This window comes from Somniosus microcephalus, chromosome 23 (genome assembly GCF_052327205.1).
Source record: "Somniosus microcephalus isolate GS21.2 chromosome 23, FLI_Smic_1.0, whole genome shotgun sequence".
In the NCBI taxonomy this organism is placed as follows: domain Eukaryota; kingdom Metazoa; phylum Chordata; class Chondrichthyes; order Squaliformes; family Somniosidae; genus Somniosus; species Somniosus microcephalus.
In genome coordinates, this window is record NC_141009.1 from 36,460,330 (window position 1) to 36,479,724 (window position 19,395).

The following is a 19,395-nucleotide window of genomic DNA, read 5'->3' on the forward strand; positions in this document are numbered from 1 at the left end:
GTCTGTATCAGCAGTTTCATTTTCATAATAGTTTAAAACTTGCTGTCAAGTTTACTTGGATCGCTATTTCAATTTAAGATTTGGTTGATGGCAGTGTTCCATTTCACCCATAGTTAATTTTGCTGTAATTGGGTCATCACTTTCTGGAAATAAGGGGAGATGATGAGCAGTTGGTGATCTTAAAGGTTGGCTGATGGGTCTAAAACCAAAATGCTTTGTTTTGGTAAACGAATCAAGATTCTCGACAGAATTCTGTTTGTAAACAGGCAGTATGTTCATAAATGTAATTATTTTTTACATGTTTAAGCTGACATGTTCCACTTTAAATAATATGTACTTTTAATTTCTTGTAGTCTGTTGGTATTAGAAACTTAACCTTTGTTCGAATAACCAGCTACAGTACAGTACATAAGTTAACTTTCGTCAGTTAATATCATTTTCAAATTATTTTTACAGCAGTGCGCGAATGAAAATGTCTATGGAAAACAAGGCTGAGAGTGCTATCTCCAAAGTAGCTGATAGTTCAGATACCTCCAGCCCTTCCACTACATTGAAATCAGGAGCAGTCATATCAGCTACAGGTCTGCCAACTGGGCCTGGGAAAGAGACCATGGAAAGCATTCTTCTTGCGCTTGATACAGAGAGGTAAGCATTCAAAAAGTAAGGGTTTATGATGCAACAAAGATTAAAAGCCATTTGCTATAGAAAACATGGCGTAGTAAAAATACTGACTTGGAAAAAAAAAAGCTAACCGCTCCAAAAATTCCAAAGTGAAGTTAGTGTATTTATTTTCTCTTCACCTTCTGTGGACTCAATTGCTTTGAGGTTGCTCAGGCAGGGCGGTGTCATTTTTGCTCTGTAACAATGCTTAAGGGTGCAAAGGAGTGACCTACGGTAGTTGTTTTCCTCCTTCCCCTATCCATGTAGGGAGCCGGCATGTCCCGTTCCTCTGATGGCACGGTTGGAATCTGCAACTTGAGGATCATGGGTGCAGTTCCTTTAATTGCACAACTTGTACTTCAACATGTTGTGTCATCTGTACTCCCTTCCATGTGTCTGTTTGTAAAAAAAAAAATGATTCTGGAAATGTAAAAATAATCATGAATTTATCAAACTAGCTCGCATTGTATTTTGCAAAATATGAAATTCTTTTGTTGTGTTAATGACTAAACATATTTGGAAAACCTCCTTTGATAGCTTAATGGATAAAAGCAGCTCTCTAGTGTAGCACTAAGCATACAGATATGGTCCTAGATTTGATTGAGTCTCTGCGGAGTTTGCTGATTTGAGCCAGATCATAACAGTTGGCACGTCAGTTGGCTTCCCTGCCACTGGTCGAGGGAAGGGGGACAAAATCAGGCAGGGTTCCCGCTCTTTGCCATTATAGCCTCCTGTTGGGGAGTCTGCATGGGGACACAGGGTGAGAATGGGATCAGTGTCGGCTGTGGTATCCTCTGGGTGAATAGCCTGCCAACCATTGCTTGTGGGACTGTACAGCAGTGAAAGTCCGCTCATGGAGCAGTGGGAAAACAAAAATCAACAGACTAGCAATATTTTATCAAGGAAGCTCTTCTACCTAAGTCGAAATTTCCTTGGACTAGCCCAGTGTGAAACTGAGGTAGTGTTCCCCTTGTTAAATAAAGTCATTGTTGAGTTAGCTGAGCAGAATTTGTGCCTTTAACCTGAACCTAAATAATTTTATTTTGGTGTCATCGAGAAATGTACGTTTTGAACTCTCCTCGTGGGACTCAAACAAATTGTTTAAACTAACACCCAATAAAGCAAAGTACTTTCCATTTAAAGTACTTCTTACAGACAGGGCCCTAAATTTCTCCTGCATCTCAAGCCATTTTTGGAAGTAACAAATGAATGTGTGACTAGTGTAGCCAAGGCATAAAATAATGTTAAACTGGCAACCTTTTAGAAAAGCAGTTTACTGACGGGGGTGGGGGGGAAATTATATGTCTGCAGAACTGCAGAGCACTCCTCCCTTCTGCTCTCCAGCAGATTTATTCCTATTATCATATTTTTGTTTTATTTTTAAATTTAAGGACACGCCTCTGCTTTTGCCCTATTCCCTGGTCTTCAGATTTGTGCAAAAACTGAGTTCACAGGATACCAGGCCTCTGCAAAAGCTGCTCTCAGCTGGGCACTCTGCTTGGAGTTGGATGAGAGCAGAAATGACTCTCAACAGTCGTTCCATTCCTTTGTTTGGTGAAGCTCCGAGACTCGACTCGATAGGAGCTCACTTCTGGGAATTGTGGGCCAAAACCCATCTCCCATTACAGGAAACTTTGTGATATCCGGCACCGACGGGACCGAGCTGTTGCCGTTAGATCAAAACTGCCGGACATGTTGAAACATACGGAGATTTTCAGCTCCGTGTGAATCAACAAACCCTGTTGCTTAGCAACAGCTTCAAAACAGTCGGCTGCAGCTTAAAAGCGTCTCTAGCTGAAGCTGTTGCTTAGCTACAGACCTTGCAGAGCCTGACTTGGGGGGGGAAAAAAAGCAACGAGAAGTAAAAATACTTATAGGAAACGGCTCCTGAATTTTGCCGGTAGATAGAGCTTTCCGGACTTTTAACCTCCGGATAAACCAAAGTTTCCTGTACTCTGCGGCAGTGCATGTTGGATTTCACACGGTGCAGTGCCATGCTGCCCATATTTCTACTTTTTATGAAATAATAGCTTATTGTGCTGAGTTTCTTAATAAGATTTAATTTGTTTTGTTCAAACAGACCCAAGAAGTTGCGTTTTCATCCGAAGCAGTTATATCTCTCTGCAAAGCAGGGGGAGATGCAGAAAGTGCTTTTAATGCTGGGTAAGTTTTCATGTGTCTAAATGTGGGATATAAAGGCAAAACAACTATAAAATGAAAGGGAAGTGGTCTTGTGCACATGGAGACCCAGTGGAGGGGTATCAGGAAGGAAGAATGAACAACCAGCTGCCATGCAGTGCTGCTGCAGTCTATTTTTTAAATTTAAAAACTTACAAAATGCAATGATTGAAGAAATTGTAGCTCAAAAAGACTAATTTAGGCCCAAATTGAAGAATACTCTTTCAAAAGCTTAGGTTTTGCTTTTTCATATTTGATTCTTTTATAAATTAGTTAAGTTGTTGCTTAAGGTTTTTCAGATTTGTATGAAGAAATTACTTAAAATTGCGAATATCAATTAGTCAGGTTGTTTCCTGCCATTCTTTATGTTCCACGTGCTGGGATGCATCTCAAGGGAATGTGATTACAAATGGGAACAGGTTATCTTGGCCATGTTTAGGTCATTTGTCAGACCCTATTTGGAATATTGCATTTCAATATTGGGTACCCTACCTTAAACAAGATAGTACAGGAAACTCTGTGCTATCCGGTACCGAGCTGTTGCCGTTCCCTCAAAACTGCCGTACACTCCAGCTCTAATGTTGAAGCATACAGAGGTTTTCATCTCCGTATCTGACAACAAACACTGTTGCTTAGCAACAGCTTCTAAAGAGTTGGCTGCAGCTGCATGCGTCTCTAGCTGAAGCTGTTGCTATAGCTACAGACCTTGCAGTGCCTGACTGGGGAAATGAAAAGAAACGAAAAGAAAAAAAACGGCTCCTGATTTTTGCCAGTGGCTCGAGCCTCCGGATAACACACAGTTTCCTGTAAAGCATTGGAGAGGGTTACAGAAGAGCAACAAGGATGATTTTAAGGCTTGGGGGAACGAAAGTTATGAAGAGCAAAATTGAACTTGGTTTACTAGGAGAAAAAATTGAGAAGGGAAGGGATCATGGTGTTTGAAATGGTGAATTGCATGGTTACTAGATGCAAGCAGACTTTATAACTTGGATTCTGAGAGCAGCACTAGCAGACACACTGGAAAAATTAATACACCTCAAGCAAAAAACTCCTTCAGAAAAAGACCTGGATTATTATTTGATGTCGGATCCTTATTTGATCATGGATGGGATTGAAGATTTTTAGGATAAGGGTAGCTTCAAAAGTCCTGCGGAAATGTAATATTTTCTGTGCTTCTGGGACCATGGAAATGTCATCTATGAAAACCAACTGGCCCGGTGTCGTGGCGTTTTGATCTTTGAGGGTCAGAGACAAATTTTGTCGACATTTTTCTCTCAAGGTCGAATAAGTGAGAGTTCATAATAAGGGAACGACAACTTGCATTTATATAGCACTTTTACTGTAGCCAAATATTCAAAGACACATTACAGAAGCAGATTGTAAGCGTTCTGTAGAAGGAGTGGGCTTTATGGGCTGAATGACCCTTTCTTTCTACAAATGTTCTTATGTCCTTAACCTACTGGTAGAGATATCAAGCATGTTTATTTGATGTATTTATTCTCATGATCTACTGGCCTGTAACTGGCTTCAAATTGAAACTGTAGAAACCCAGAAATTTGCCTGAGTACTTAATATTTTCTAATCCTCTTTTCTCTAGTTGATGGGATTGATCCTAACTTTAGAGCTGAGCACCAGAGTAAGCGGACCCCTCTCCATGCAGCTGCTGAGATAGGCCACGTGGAAATTTGCCATATGCTCGTACAGGTTAAAATGCTTTTATTTTATTCACTTTTAAACCTTTGAAAAGGTTTTTATTATACCTTGTGTGTTGCTCTACCCATATAATTCTACAATAAAAGAAAGCGAGGGGTTGTCAGACTTTCAAAAATCATCTCCATGAATTCAGCATTACAGACGAGCCTATAATGTTGTAATTCACCATTTTTTACTCTCGGGATGTGTGCCTTGCTGGCAAAGATGGCATTTATTGCCCATCTCTAGTTGCCCTTGATAAGGTGGTGATGGGTCTTCTTCTTGAGCCGTTCCGGTCTGTGGTGAAACTTGTTCTATTTTTTCTTTTATCTATTTTCATGTAACAATATATGGTTACAAAAAGTTGAGGGGCGAGAGAGAGCGAGATGACCCTCTGATTAATTACATGTTTGTCATTATAATTAAAAGGAAGCAAACCGTTACTGTCATCTGGTCATATCACCAGATAACTGAGCAGATTTTTATTCATAATGTGTATCATAAAGACAGTTGGCCTCTTTTGCAGGCTGGTGCTAATCTAGATACCTGTGATGATGATCAGAGGACCCCACTGATGGAAGCAGCAGAGAACAACCAACTTGAAACAGTGAAATACCTCTTGAAGGCAGGTGCCCAGGGAGATCACAAGGTTAGAATGAAAGATGCAAGTGAAAAGCTTGCATCATTAGTTTCAGTGTTCATAGGTTTTCTTTTGTGTTTTTAATTAAACATTGGACCTGAGTGTTGCACTGAATTACAGTACAGTACTGTCTTTTCACCCCTGTGATGGGGATGAAAGCCTCTGTGGTAACGAAGAGTCCCAAGTGAAATGAGTTTGGGGTGTCTCACTTCCATATTTTGTGACTGTAGTGTGCAGAACATACTGCCCATAATTTGGTACCTCATTCAGAAAGGCCCAAGGATGGCTACTGAGGGGAAATATAAATATTTATGGTACAGGTACTTTATCCGAACACCTCTAAAAACCGAAAGTTTTTTCGTTCAGCGTAAGTCGTGCGCACGACATGACCAGAGTGGCACACGACTTACGCTGAGCAGGGCAGAGGGTCACAGAGTTCCCTCCTGGGTAGGAGATTGCAGGCCAAGCTGGGCAGTGTGAAGGAGGTACCGGGAGAGTGAACCCAACAATACAGCGGCCCGTCCGATAGCTGCAGCGGCCCGTCCTATATTCTTTTCTCCCCCACCCGAACCGAACCGCGGCCTGTCCGATATTCTTTTACCCCCAACCTGAACCGCGGCCCATCCAATATTCTTTTCTCTTCCCCCCCCCCCCCCCCCCCCCCCCACCCGACCTCCGACCTGATTTGCGGGCCAGCTTAGTAGGAGTCAGCCAATATCCGGCTTTCCAGAGAAGCAGGAAGGGGAATGAGACACGGAACAGTCGCAAGAGGTAGCCTGAACTTTTAAAATTTATATTAAATACAAATTTCCCAGTCTTATAATAATACCTTCTGAAATCAGAAACTCAGCTGGTCCCAAGGCTTTCGGATAAGGGATAGTGTACCTGTACAGTAAGGTTGAGGCTGAGGTTGAAGCACGTCAATAAGAGAACTTTGTTCTGCATCTGTGGTTGAAATTGACACAGGCTGCTATAAAGCATTCTGCTTCCCAGTACTGGCAACCATCACTGATTTAGAAAATGCCTCCAAATCTGTAAATTTAGGACAGCCTACTGAGCTCCCTGACCTCGAATCCCAATAACAGAATCTGCTGACTTATTCAGTCGTCTTTGTTTCTTTGTACGTCCACTCTTGTTGGATTCCTTGCCATCTACCATTGCTTCTGTTTTTTTGGATTGACTGCAATTTATTACTGAACTGTGAATTATCATTAAATAAACTCGCAGTGATTATGTCACAATCATCCTTTAGTCTGGATGTCATGACACATCAACGAGTAGTGCAGTTACTTTGTGGATATCCACGGCTGCAAGAGAAAGAAGAATATTAGAAATGCAATTATTTGATTCCCATGCACCACAGCACACAAAAGACCCAAATGGGAATGATTTCAAAGTCTGAGCTTTACTATTGTGGCTTGATGAGCTTGCTGCCTTGTGAGCACTCCAGAGTATCAATTACTTATGTAATGAATATCATTGTATCTCTTTGGGTCTAATTGGCTTTTTAGCAAAATTGTAAAAGGACAGTAGATAGGTAAGGTAATAGTTGATTGATAAGTGAACCTCCTGAAGACTTCTCATAACTACCATGGTAACAAAATAAATCTGTATCTTACGACGCTATGGGACAAAGCTTTGTTGTACCAGCATGCTGTTCCAACAGGCCATGTGATGCAATCACCTTTTGGTATCTTGGGTGCAAATGAGAAGATTAATATTTGGCAAAGTTTGTGCAAGTCTGTTAAATTTCAGTGTGTGTGTGTGATTTATCTAGTCCTATTCTCAATGGGAGAGAATATAATTGCAGAAAATTATTCCAGGGATCATTTCTTAAAAAAAAACACAGCTAGAAATTGACGCCAGGTAGAGCATTACACTTGTAAGTTTGATAAACTGAAAATAATAACCACACAAGCTTGTTTGGAGCACTGAAAATAATGTGACCTGTACCTCTAATCACTGGAAACATGAAGCTGCTGGAGAACAGACGAAGGGTGGAAATCACCAGTTATATTCCATGGCTGGAAATTGTAGCCCAGAATGAGTTGCATTAGACCTAACACTTGATGAACTTCGCATTTGTGGAGGTGAGTGATGTTGGTGTGGAAAATGGAACACCTTCTCATTTGAGGCAACCAGCATCAAACAGTCCTGGGTCAGATGTAGTACGGGAGATGTGCAAACAAAGTTCCTCAACTTCAGAAAGAAGAGCCCCAACTTTGAGCTATCTGTGTGGCCTCAGATTCAAAATAACGGACAGTTTTGTGCTGTGGGCTCGAGTCCACTGGAAACTAGTGTAGACTATCTAAAATAAATTCACTTTATTACTCTTAGAATCAGCTTACAGAGGAGACTTTGATCCCATCAGTCTGGGTTAGATTCAAACCAGGACCAGGTATCTACTGCACCACTTCATTCTTTGATATTGGACATAATTTAATATTTTCAATATTGAGATCAATTTAAAATCATAAAGTTTCTTTTGTTTTGGAAAAGATTTATGAAACTTGAATATTCTCAGTAGGCTGAAGTTTTAATTTTTTTAAATTCATTCATGGGATGTGGGTGTCGCTGGTGAGGCCAGCATTTATTGCCCATCCCTTGTTGCCCTTGAGAATGCGGTTGTGAGCCGCCTTGAACCGCTGCAGTCCGTGTGGTGCAGGTACTCCCACAGCGCTGTTAGGGAGGGAGTTCCAGGATTTTGACCCAGCGATGAAGGAACGGCGATATACTTCCAAGTCAGAATGGTGTGTGACTTGGAGGGTAACGTGGAGGTGGTGGTGTTCCTTTGCGCCTGCTGCCCTTGTCCTTCTAGGTGGTAGAGGTCGTGGGTTTGGGAGGTGCTGCCGAAGAAGCCTTGGCGAGTTGCTGCAGTGCATCTTGTAGATGGTACACACTGCAGCCACGGTACGCTGGTGGTGGAGCGAGTGAATGTTTAAGGTGGTGGATGGGGTGCGAATCAAGCGGGCTGCTTTGTCTTGGATGGTGTCTAGCTTCTTGAGTGTTGCTGGAGCTGCACTCATCCAGGCAAGTTGAGAGTATTCCATCACACTCCTTGTGCCTTGTAGATGGTGGAAAGGCTTTGGGGAGTCAGGAGGCAAGACACTCACTGCAGAATACCTAGCCTCCGACCTGCTCTTGTTGTCACAGTCTTTATGTGGCTGGTCCAGTTAAGTTTCTGGTCAATGGTGACCCCCCAGGATGTTAATGGTGGGGGATTCGGCGATGGTAATGCTGTTGAATGTCAAGGGGCGGTGGTTAGACTCTCGCTTTTTGGAGATAGTCATTGCCTGGCACTTGTGTGGCACGAATGTTAACTGCCACTTATCAGCCCAAGCCTGAATGTCGTCCAGTTCTTGTTGAATGCGGGCATGGACTGCTTCATTATCTGAGGAGTTGCGAATGGCACTGAACACTGTGCAGTCATCAGCGAATATCCCCATTTCTGATCTTACGTTGGAAGGAAGGTCATTGATGAAGCAGCTGAAGATGGTTGGGCCAAGGACACTGACCTGAGGAACTCCTGCAGCGATGTCCTGGGGCTGAGATGATTGACCTCCAACCACCACAACCATCTTCCTTTGTGCTAGGTATGACTCCAGACAGTGGAGAGTTCCCCCCGGCCCCGCCGATTCCCATTAACTTCAGTTTTACTAGGGCTCCTTGATGCCACACTCGGTCAAATGCTGCCTTGATGTCGAGGGCAGTCACTCTCACCTCACCTCTGGAATTCAGCTCCTTTGTCCATGTTTGGACCAAGGCTGTAATGAGGTCTGGAGCCGAGTGGTTCTGGCGGAACCCAAACTGGGAATCAGTGAGCAGGTTATTGGTGAGTAAGTGCTGCTTGATAGCACTGCCGACGACACCTTCCATTACATTGCTGATGATGGAGAGTTCACTGAACGGATTGGATTTGTCCTGCTTTTTGCGGACAGGACATACCTGGACAGTTTTCCACATTGTCGGATAGATGCCAGTGTTGTAGCTGTACTGGAGCAGCTTGGCTAGAGGCGTGGCTAATTCAGGAGCGCAAGTCTTCAGCACGATAGCCGGGATGTTGTCGGGGCCCATAGCCTTTGCTGTATCCAGTGCGCTCAGCCGTTTCTTGATATCACGTGGAGTGAATCGAATTGGCTGAAGACTGGCTTCTGAGATGGTAGGGACCTCAGGAGGAGGTGATATGGATCATCCACTTGGCACTTCTGGCTGAAGATGGTTGCGCCTTGTCTTTTGCACTCACGTGCTGGCCTCCACCATCATTGAGGATGGGGATATTCATGGAGCCGCCCCCTCCCGTTAGTTGTTTAATTGCCCACCACCATTCATGACTGGATGTGGCAGGACTGCAGAGCTTTGATCTGGTCCGTTAATTGTGGGATCGCTTAGCCCTGGCTATAGCATGTTGTTTCCGCTTTTTAGCATGCATGTAGTCCTGTGTTGCAGCTTCACCAGGTTGGCACCTCATTCTTGGATACGCCTGGTGCTGCTCCTGGCATGCTCTCCTTATTGAACCAGTGTTGGTCCCCTGGCTTGATGGTGAGGTTTATGCTGGGCCATGAGGTTACAGGTTGTGGTGGAATACAATTCTGCTGCTGCTGGCCCACAGCTCCTCTTGAATGCCCAGTTTTGAGCCCAATAATCTTCTTTTGTTTCTTGTAGCGGCTTGTTCCAACTGAGTGGATTGTTAGGCCATTTCAGAGGGCAGTCAACCCCATTGCTGAGAGGCTGGAGTCACATATAGGCCAGATTTCCTTTAGAACATTCGTGAACCAGATGCGTTTTTACGACAATCCGATAGTTTCATGGTCACCATTACTGATGCTAGCTTTTTATTGTAGATTTATTTAATTAACTGAATTTAATTTCCCCAGCTGCTGTGGTGGGATTTGAACTCATTAGTCCAGGTCTCTGGATTACTAGTCCAGTCACATAACCACTATGCTACTGTTCCCGTTAATAACAATGTGCTGCCAAACAAGTTTGTATGGATCTCTATAATTCAGAGAGAAAGTAAACTATGTTGATGATGGAGTTAGCTGCTACTGTGCACTTTATTCGGGCAAAAATTTGGACTTGGAAGTTAGTGACTGTATTTATCTGTCTACATATTTTTATGCCGCATTTTACTTTTAACATCACAATTATGTTCTTGTGTTTTTTTTTAGGATGTTGAAGGTTCAACTTGCCTTCATCTGGCTGCTAAGAAGGGACATTATGATGTGGTTGCACATCTTCTGTCCACAGGATTAATAGATGTGAGCTGTCAGGTGAGTCAAATATTTGTGTAGATGTTGTGTCCCCCAAAGACTTGATGTCACAAGTTTGATCCTTGACCTCCACTCGGGTTGCCAAATCTGGTTGCTGACTACTGCATTTTAGTGATCTGCGCACATGGACACCTTGATCTCTTTGGACCTTCACTGTTCCTAGCCTTTCACTGTTTAAAAAAAAAAAAAAATACTTGGATCTATCCTTTTTTGGTCCAAAATGGATGACCTCACACTTGCCTGCGCTGAAATGCGTCTGTCACCGTTTACCCACTCACCTAATCTATTACAGGTAGACTATCCTTTATCCGAACTTCCGAAAACCTCTAAAAACCGAAAGTTTTTTCGTTCGGCGTAAGTCGTGCGCACGACGCCGACCCCCCCCCCCGCCGACGCCGACCCCCACCCCCAACAAATTTCCCAGTCTTATAAAATATCTTCCGAAATTTTCCGAAAACCGAAACACGGCTGGTCCCGAGGTTTTCGGATAAAGGATAGTCTACCTGTAATGCCTCTTTGTAAATTTACGCTCCTGTCTACACACTTACCATGCCACCAATCTTTGTGTCTTTGCCAAACTTGGATATATGGCTCTCAGTCACTCTGTCCTTAATTATAGATTCCAGTAACTTGCACACAGCAGACGTTAGGCTAAGAGGTCTATAATTTCTTGGTTTCTCTTTCACCGTTCTTAAATAATGGAATTACATTTGTAATTTTCCAATCTAAATGGGACAATTCCTGAATCAAAAATGCTTTGGAAGATTATGGCTAAAGCATCTGCAACTTCCTCACCTATTTCCTTTAAAACCCTGGAGTGAAAATTATTGACCTGGGGCTTTGTCGGTCTTTAGTGCCATTATTTTTTCTAATAGTGTTTTGTTGGTTGCATTAACTTTATTGCGTTCCAGTCCTTGATTCATTAGTTTCCCTGGAATGTCAGGCATGTTATTCTCTTCCTCTACTCAGAAAACTGACGCACAGTAATTATTCAACAAGTCTGCCATTTCCTCATTAATTTGCAGTATTACCCACATCTGTTTTTAAAGGGCCTACGTTACCCTTTTTCTTATCTTATTGTAACAACTTTTTGTGTTAAACCTTGATATCCCTTGCAAGGTTCTTTTCATATTAACTTTCTGCAGCTCTTGTCTTTTTTTGTCTTCCTTTACTGTTCTTTATATCTATCCCAGTCTCCTGGATCTACACTATCCTTTGCACTTTTGTATGCTCTTTCCTTTAGTTTTGTGTTATCTCTCACCTTTTGTCGACCATAGATGTTTTTGTTTGGTAAGTACTGTAGAGCTTTTACCCCTTTAGGAGTATGTACTGAAATTCTTTAATCTTAAAAAGCAGTTAAACAGAGAAAAATCCAATTAAGTTACATATGCAACTACATATGTGGTGGACATGGAGATCGATTAGAACTACAAATCTACATAAATAATTCCATCATCATTCAACATGCAAAATTGTATAATTTTCGTACAAAAATCAGACTTAAAAAAAAATTAGTAATACGTTAGACATTTTAAAGTTTTTTCAAGCACAATATTTAAACTCCCAGTGCAGAAGAATGCCTTAACCAACCATTCCTATATAAAGACTTTCATAACTTTACAATATGGTTGAAGTAGTATTAGCATCAGAAGTGTTCATGCTTTACCATCCAAGCTACAGGAAACTACATGAAGGGCTGGGATATAGGGAAATGTATAAAAAAACACTACTTTCTACTACTTAAAATAATTCTCACTTCAAACTTCAGAATAACTTTATTTAGAAAGACTAATCGTGGTTGAACTGTCATCTTTTATATTTGTGTCACAAGTAAAACTATAATAGTATTTGGGCCTCATGGATGCCATAACTTAATACAGTATGCTTATGTTGCAAAATACATCTACAATATATTTCCTAAGTACCACAGTGACGGTAAGCATTAGTACTTAATTTAAAAAAAAAAATTAGATATATCCTGGATTATTAAACTTTTTTTCTTCCCACCGGTTATTCCCTGTGATTTTTCTCCATTTTCCGCTTCTCAAATGGCAACTCAGGCCCTCATATAAGTAATAACTGGCAGTTCTCCAGTACCTCACCCATATATCCATTTTTTAATGTGTGTGCCTTGATACTCAGTGTTGATTGGATATTTGAGCAGAGGAGCCATCAAAGCCAAGTGCAGCCCTGTGTTCACTTGATATTCAGGAATGTGTACTTCCAGCTGGGGTCTCCTGATAAAGATCAATAATCGAAATCCTGGTATACTCTTCCCCTCCTTCACCCAGGAACACGGAGGAAAATTGCTGTTCTGGCTAACTAAGTGGCAGTTAGGGTTGCCAACCCTCTAGGATTGTCCTGGAGTCTCCAGGAAATTAAGATTTTTTCTCCAGCATTCTGCTGTAAGCAACCCAGCAGAAAAATCAGAGTGGCAGTAAACCAAATTGTGTTTTTTCCAGTTTCTTTGAGCACTTTCATTAGTTATAACAGTCACTAACAGTCGAGATTAATCAAATTGGGTAACAAAGAGTCTGTTCCCATTCCATTTGGTGTGGGAAAGCAGCGCGCCTGGAGGATGGACCAGTGGCGGGAGTGTGGGGACGGGGTGTTTCGTGTGATGATTTTTTGCTAGCCAAGGGTATTAAAAGATATGGAGCCAAGGCAGGTTGATGGAGTTAGAATACAGATCAGCCATGGTCTCACTGAGTGGCTGAATGGCCTACTCCTGTTCCAATGTTCCTACTTGATTTGTCAGTTTACTTACTCCGTCTTTATTCTCTGAACAGGATGATGGTGGTTGGACGTCCATGATTTGGGCCACAGAATATAAGCATATAGATATTGTAAAGCTGCTGCTGTCAAAAGGAGCTGATATCAACATTAGGGACAATGTGAGTTACTTCAACACTTGGGCATAAAGGAAGTTAATAGTATGATCTAGAGCAAGACTGCTTTCTTAACAGAGGCAGCTTATATACACAGTTACATTTAGAAACTTGAGAAGAACAAAGAGTTTCTAATGTACTGCTTTCTGGCCTCATTATGCTCTACTTTAGTGTTTAAAAGTTGCATGAGTGAAGAAAAACTAAAGAAAAATATGAAATACTGTTAAGTATTCTGATCAACCATCTTGGTCCCTATTCCTAGTGATGAGTTTTGCTGGGACCAGACCATACTTAACGGTGATCTTGGAATTACCTTTTAACAAATAGGCATTTCATTTCTAGGATTTGGTTCCAATCTGACGCAGGCTGATGTGATGAAGTCTTCTTTCTTCTTTTTGTATGAATTGAGTTTGGACAGTTTCAACCCAGTGCTATCCACCACAATTTGCTGCTAAATTGACAGTCTTGCTTGTATAAAACATCGTTGGCATTTTACTCTGGTGCCATAACTGCAGTTCTTCTCTTGAGACACATTGTTTGGATAGAGTGAGGGGAGATTTATTGTGTAGAGGTTCATGTTATCAGATCATGTCTGCTGAGTATCATATTGTTTTAGCAAGATCATTATCCTTGTTGCGGGATGCCATTCCAAAGCAGTTAGCATTTAAATTATTTAGTCCAGGTAGAGTTTGTAAGAGTAACAGAGTTGTCAATGTTGAGAAATGTTCAGAGTGACATTTATGAGCAGTTAGTGAAACAAATTGCAAACCCATTAAAAAATGTAGAGCTGTGCCTATGAAGAGTGACATGCATCAGAATAGGTTACATTTTGAAATGTTAGCATGTCACGCCGAATGAGTTACACTTTGTACATATGCAGTACTTAGTCTGCATCGAATTATTGAGGATGGCGCATTGAATTCAAGTATGATGACAGCTGGGTGTTGACAAGGTCTCCCTTGACCTGGAATGCAAGGATCCTATGGAAATACAGGGACAATTAACGGGGACAAGGAAAGGTACTCTGCATTGTAACTACAGCCTTTCATCTCTAGTATATATTTCCCCATAAAGTAATTGTCAGAATTTCACCAAACAAGTAGTGATATTTTTTGGGAAATGGGTGCGTATTTTAATTTTACTGTGTTGAAGTATACTGTAAATGCAGCATGCTACAGCAGGTTGTCCTAAACACACCAGATTTTTGTTTCTCTTATCCATCTGAAAACCTGAGGTCATATCCAGAAGATAACTTGACTTCTAACTTAATTAACTTCAGAAACTGTTTTATTTACTCTTCAGCAATGAAACTGGCATCTTGATGGTTTCTTACTCCTGCCCATATTCTTAAGACCATCGCTGTGAGATCATTGATAAAAAGTGACAATATTTAATTACAAATTTTTGAGTAGCTTTTGTAGGTACGCTGTTATTTTTTTGGACAAAAATTGCTAAATAGTAAGTTTACAGTGTTCTTTTAAAGGTTCCCTGAATTTGACGCAGAACTTAAAGCCTTAAAAGTGTGCTCTTTTCCTATTTTCACTGCACAGGAAGAGAATATTTGTTTGCACTGGGCAGCTTTCTCAGGGTGTGTGGATATTGCTGAGATATTCTTGAATGCAAGGTGTGATCTAACTGCAGTAAATATGCATGGTGACTCTCCTCTACATATCGCATCAAGGGAAAACCATTATGAGTGTGTAGTGTAAGTATGTGTTAAATACTCTTATGTGTCACATAATTATGTAATAAAGTGGAATTTGTGAAGTCTGAATATGATAATTTCAACATAAATAATCAGACCAAGATTTCTGGCTAATAAAAAATAACAATGCTTTAGTTACACAGTCACATAAGCTGTAGGAGTTTGGCTTATAATGCAGGAACACAATATATAGTCATTTTTAGTTCTTGAATTGAAACTGATCTTTGTACACTCAGCTGGTCCTACTTGACTACCTCCTTTTAGTATTATCCAAATATGTTTAATTTTTTTTTGCTTTATTTTGGATTTGCTGTGACAAATAGTGAATTTCTTTGCCTTGTTCCTGACCCTTTCTTTTAGAAATGCAAGATCAATTAAGTAGCAATATGAATAATTTACAGTCTCTGCCAGTTTAAGCCCCAGAGGGCTTTCATCTTAAATTACCAGCAGTAACTTTTATGTAGAGACTAAAGGCCTTGGATGGAAAACCTCATGAGAACGTCAAAACTTCTTCCTTAATTTTATTTCCCTTTTCTGTCCTAGGGGAAATTACTCTTGGCAGTTACACTGTGCTAAGTTATCCCTTTTTAGCAGTCATTTGGGAGTGTCGACTGTGTTCATGGAGATGGCCTCTGACTGCTGTGGGGGAAGAATGGAACCCTTTTATTTCAAGAAAAACACCTTGCCCTATCCATCACCAAAATTACTGTTTTTTTTTATTGTTACCTTACAATGCCCAGTGTAGAAACAATCCCAGTTGTGAAAATCTGTACAGCAGCATGTATATACAGGAAACTTTCGATTTACCGGCACCTAAATAACCGGAAATGTCGGTTAACCGGCAAAATTCAGGAGTAGGTTCAGGTAACTTTTATTACTTGCCTTCCTCCATTTGTTGCTGTGCAAGGGTGCGGCTGCAGCTGTTGCTAAGCTACAGAGACGCTTGCAACTTGTGGCCATTGTTTTGAACCCAGGGTTTGTTGCTTTATACGGAGCTCTCAGCTCCGTATCTTTTACTATAGCTTTTGGTTATCTGGAATTTTTGATGAACCGGCACCACGTCGGTCCCGTCCGTGCCGGATTAAAAAAAAGTTTCCTGTAGCATGTTGTACAGTGTTTTTAATGTCAATTTTCCTAAACTGATGGAACAGCTGCATCCTTTGCGCTCCAGCGAAGCACAGATGTGGGGAGGCTAAATTCAGGCTCATATCGTTTATAAATAACAATTTGAAGTACAAAGTAGGATAAAATGTGAACTATTGTAGTTTGACACAAATTATAAAAGATTCCTGTCCAAGTGAAAATTTGCTTTTAAAAAAATTGCCATTTGACATTCATTTCGTGGATATTCTGATGCTAAAACTGGTTAACTATGCACATCTAGGCTCTTTCTTTCACGTGGTGCTGATGTTAATATTAAGAATAAGGAAGGCGAGACACCACTCGAATGTTCAAGTCTGAACTCACAAGTGTGGGTTGCGCTACAGGTGAACAAAAAACTGAAACAAGCGTCAGCTAATAAGATTACCCAGACTGAGAAACTAGTTAGCAGGTACAGTACAACACACTTCTGTCTTTTTCTGCTTCAGTTTTAATAGCAAAATATTTTAACTTAAATATATTTGTACAGGTAGACTATCCTTTATCCGAAAACCTTAGGACCAGCTGTGTTTTGATTTTTGGAATTTTTCGGATTTCAGAAGGTTTTCATCTCCGTATCTGACAACAAACACTGTTGCTTAGCAACAGCTTGTAAACACTCGGGCCCTGCCTTGGAAGCGTCTCTGAAGCTGTTGCTAAGCTACAGAGACTCTTTCCACAGCCTGACTGTTTTTTTTTAAAAAAATGCTAGGGGAAGAAAAAAAATGCTAGGGGAAGAAAAAAAACCTAACAAAACGGCTGCTGATTTCTGCCATTAGATCGAGGTTTCCGGCTCCCCCTGCTCCGTATCTGAATTCCTTGACTTAGCGAGGGTCTGGGGCTCGACTGCCGCCGCCAGTTGTGGGAAAGCCGGATATCGGCTGACTCCTACACTAAGCTGCCCCGCAAATCAGGTCGGGGGGGTGGTGGGTGGTGAAGAAAAGACTATCGGACGGGCCGCTGTATTGTTGGGTTCACTCCCCCGGTACCTCCTTCACACTGCCCGGCTCGGCCTGCAATCTCCTACCCAGGAGGGAACTCTGTGACCCTCTGCCCTGCTCACCGGGAAAGGCAGAGCTCCCGGACCACTCCCGTCATGTTTGGCGCCACTCGGGTCATGTCGTGCGCACGACTTACGCTCCACAAAAAAACTTTCGGTTGTTAGAGGTTTTCGGTTTTCGGAAGTGCGGATAAAGGATAGTCTACCTGTATTAACATTCTGTATCCTAGAACTATTGGCATATGTGAAATGGTCTTGGAGCAATGTCAGCAATGTGTAGTAGTGAGTGAACTGTTGAAGTCATCTCTTTTATTAGCAGTGTTTGACAAAATCTCCATAATTGGAGTGTCTTGGAAAATACTTTAATATGAAAAATCACAAAGTAGTGAGGTAGCTTTCTTCTCAAAGAAAAACAAATCTTGCCGTTGTCATTTATTTTGGATACTGCACTTTCTTTGGATACTGCACTTTCTATCGAATGTACTTGCATGGAATGTTTTGTTTAATTGGTAAAGATTCTATTAGTACTGCAATTACTTGCAGTCAGATCCAATTAGTTGGAGAAGGTACATTCTCAGGGAGGAGTTGATTTTTGTTGGGTTTTTCATGTGTGCTTTCTGCTACTAGATGACTGTTCTATAATAAATGGTGCTAATAATATTTACTGGCAGCGAAAGTGCTGGATCATTTTTCTGTTTTATTTTTCCACTGTAGTGAAAGTTGAGGTTTAAATTCTGATTTTTGGTAAAAATGTTTTGGTTGAAACGTCATTGTGGCAGGTTCTATTTGTATACATAACGATAGTCTCTGCACTTCAAAGTAATTAATTGTAGTTGAAGTGCTTTAAGATGATTCTGAGAGAAGGGATAAGATTCTGTACTTGGTTGTTATAGAAAGTTGATCTTGCATGGCATTGCTCACACGAACAGACCTGGATCAGAGCCAGAGGCTCCTGCAAACAAACGGAACATTTTTCATCGCCAAAGTTGAAATGGCCAAGTGTAGGGGCAGCATTTAACTGTCACAGGGAATGCATGTACACATGCAGATGGTAATAGATGTATTTTTTTTCTCATTTGTTAACTGTCGTTTCAATTTTCCTGTTGAGGGAAGCCAGAGCTTCAGTGTGATATTCAGTAAGTTTATCCAGTGTGTAGCTGAGTCATACATAGCAAAAAGGTCCCAGGTTTTATTCCCAGACTGTGCTGTTAGTTGATCTCAATTTGTGACACGGGTAAGGTATTAAGATTGGCCACCTGCTCAACACTGTCCAACATTGAACTGCACCTGTGCAGAGAGAAAAATCAAGCAGGAAGGATTGCATGCCCATAACAAAACATACCTGATTTTCGTTAACTACATTTAAACTATTGGAGAAAAAAAATCGGCGTGTTCTGTAACAGTTGTGCCGTCATCCCCCTCATTTTTCCCCTCTTGCACAGATGATCTCAATGCCCATGGGGTAAAAATGAAAATTTACCCCATGTTCAAAACATTGAAAATAAACCCAGCTCCTGAAGTCGCTTTGTTATTTAGACCACGCTCACAACAACTCTTTTTCTGCTTTATTGAGCATTTATATATAGCTATGAACTGTATTAAATTATATTGGCAAGAACTTTAAAATGACCCAGGCAGCAGTTGCAGCCCAAGTAGAGCTTTGAATAAGTTTAGAAACAAAATTCCACTAAGATTGGTATATTACTTCCACATCTGTTCTCATTGCATTCAGACAACTTTTTGAATACTCTCCAAGACCAGCTCGGTGAGCACTTTGCAGAAGTGGGAAATGGAAAATAAGCATTGTTTGCACCTTTCGTATTTTGTATTCACTATAGCCTTTGTAATTGTATACTGGTTTTAGTGGTTTTGTTCATCAATGTGAATTCAAAAAATAATGTTTTGTTTAATCCATGTTACAGAGATATTGGTAGAGGTTATGAGCCTGTACCAATTCCATGTGTCAACGGTGTGGATGATGAACCTTGTCCAAACGACTATAAATATGTTTCCCAAAACTGTGTAACTTCTCCAATGAACATTGACAGGAACATCACGCATCTGCAGGTATGACCAAAGGGAATCAAACTTCGACTATGTCAATAATAAAATGTAGTGACAGTAACAATTCTTAAGCCAGACTAAATAATTGCAAGATACGGTAGCCTCATTATGATGTTACTGGACTAGCAGCCCAGAAGTCATGAGTTCAGATCCCACCA

At 41.1% G+C, this 19,395-nt stretch overlaps 1 protein-coding gene across 7 annotated transcripts in view; it reads left to right on the plus strand.

The window, feature by feature from the left end:
• The window catches only part of LOC147101823 (histone-lysine N-methyltransferase EHMT1-like), a 158,397-nt gene that overhangs the window by 102,287 nt on the left and 36,715 nt on the right, over window positions 1–19,395 (plus strand). For 4 of the 7 annotated variants that reach the window (XM_085965788.1, XM_085965793.1, XM_085965786.1 and 1 more), the window contains exons 13-21: window positions 457–645; window positions 2,741–2,823; window positions 4,436–4,542; window positions 5,057–5,179; window positions 10,339–10,440; window positions 13,230–13,334; window positions 14,879–15,033; window positions 16,418–16,585; window positions 19,096–19,240. In XM_085965788.1, the coding sequence (XP_085821914.1) occupies window positions 457–645; window positions 2,741–2,823; window positions 4,436–4,542; window positions 5,057–5,179; window positions 10,339–10,440; window positions 13,230–13,334; window positions 14,879–15,033; window positions 16,418–16,585; window positions 19,096–19,240 (1,177 nt within the window). The remainder of the gene's footprint in view (window positions 1–456; window positions 646–2,740; window positions 2,824–4,435; window positions 4,543–5,056; window positions 5,180–10,338; window positions 10,441–13,229; window positions 13,335–14,878; window positions 15,034–16,417; window positions 16,586–19,095; window positions 19,241–19,395) is intronic. The other 3 variants (XM_085965787.1, XM_085965792.1, XM_085965791.1) reach the window with 3 other exon arrangements.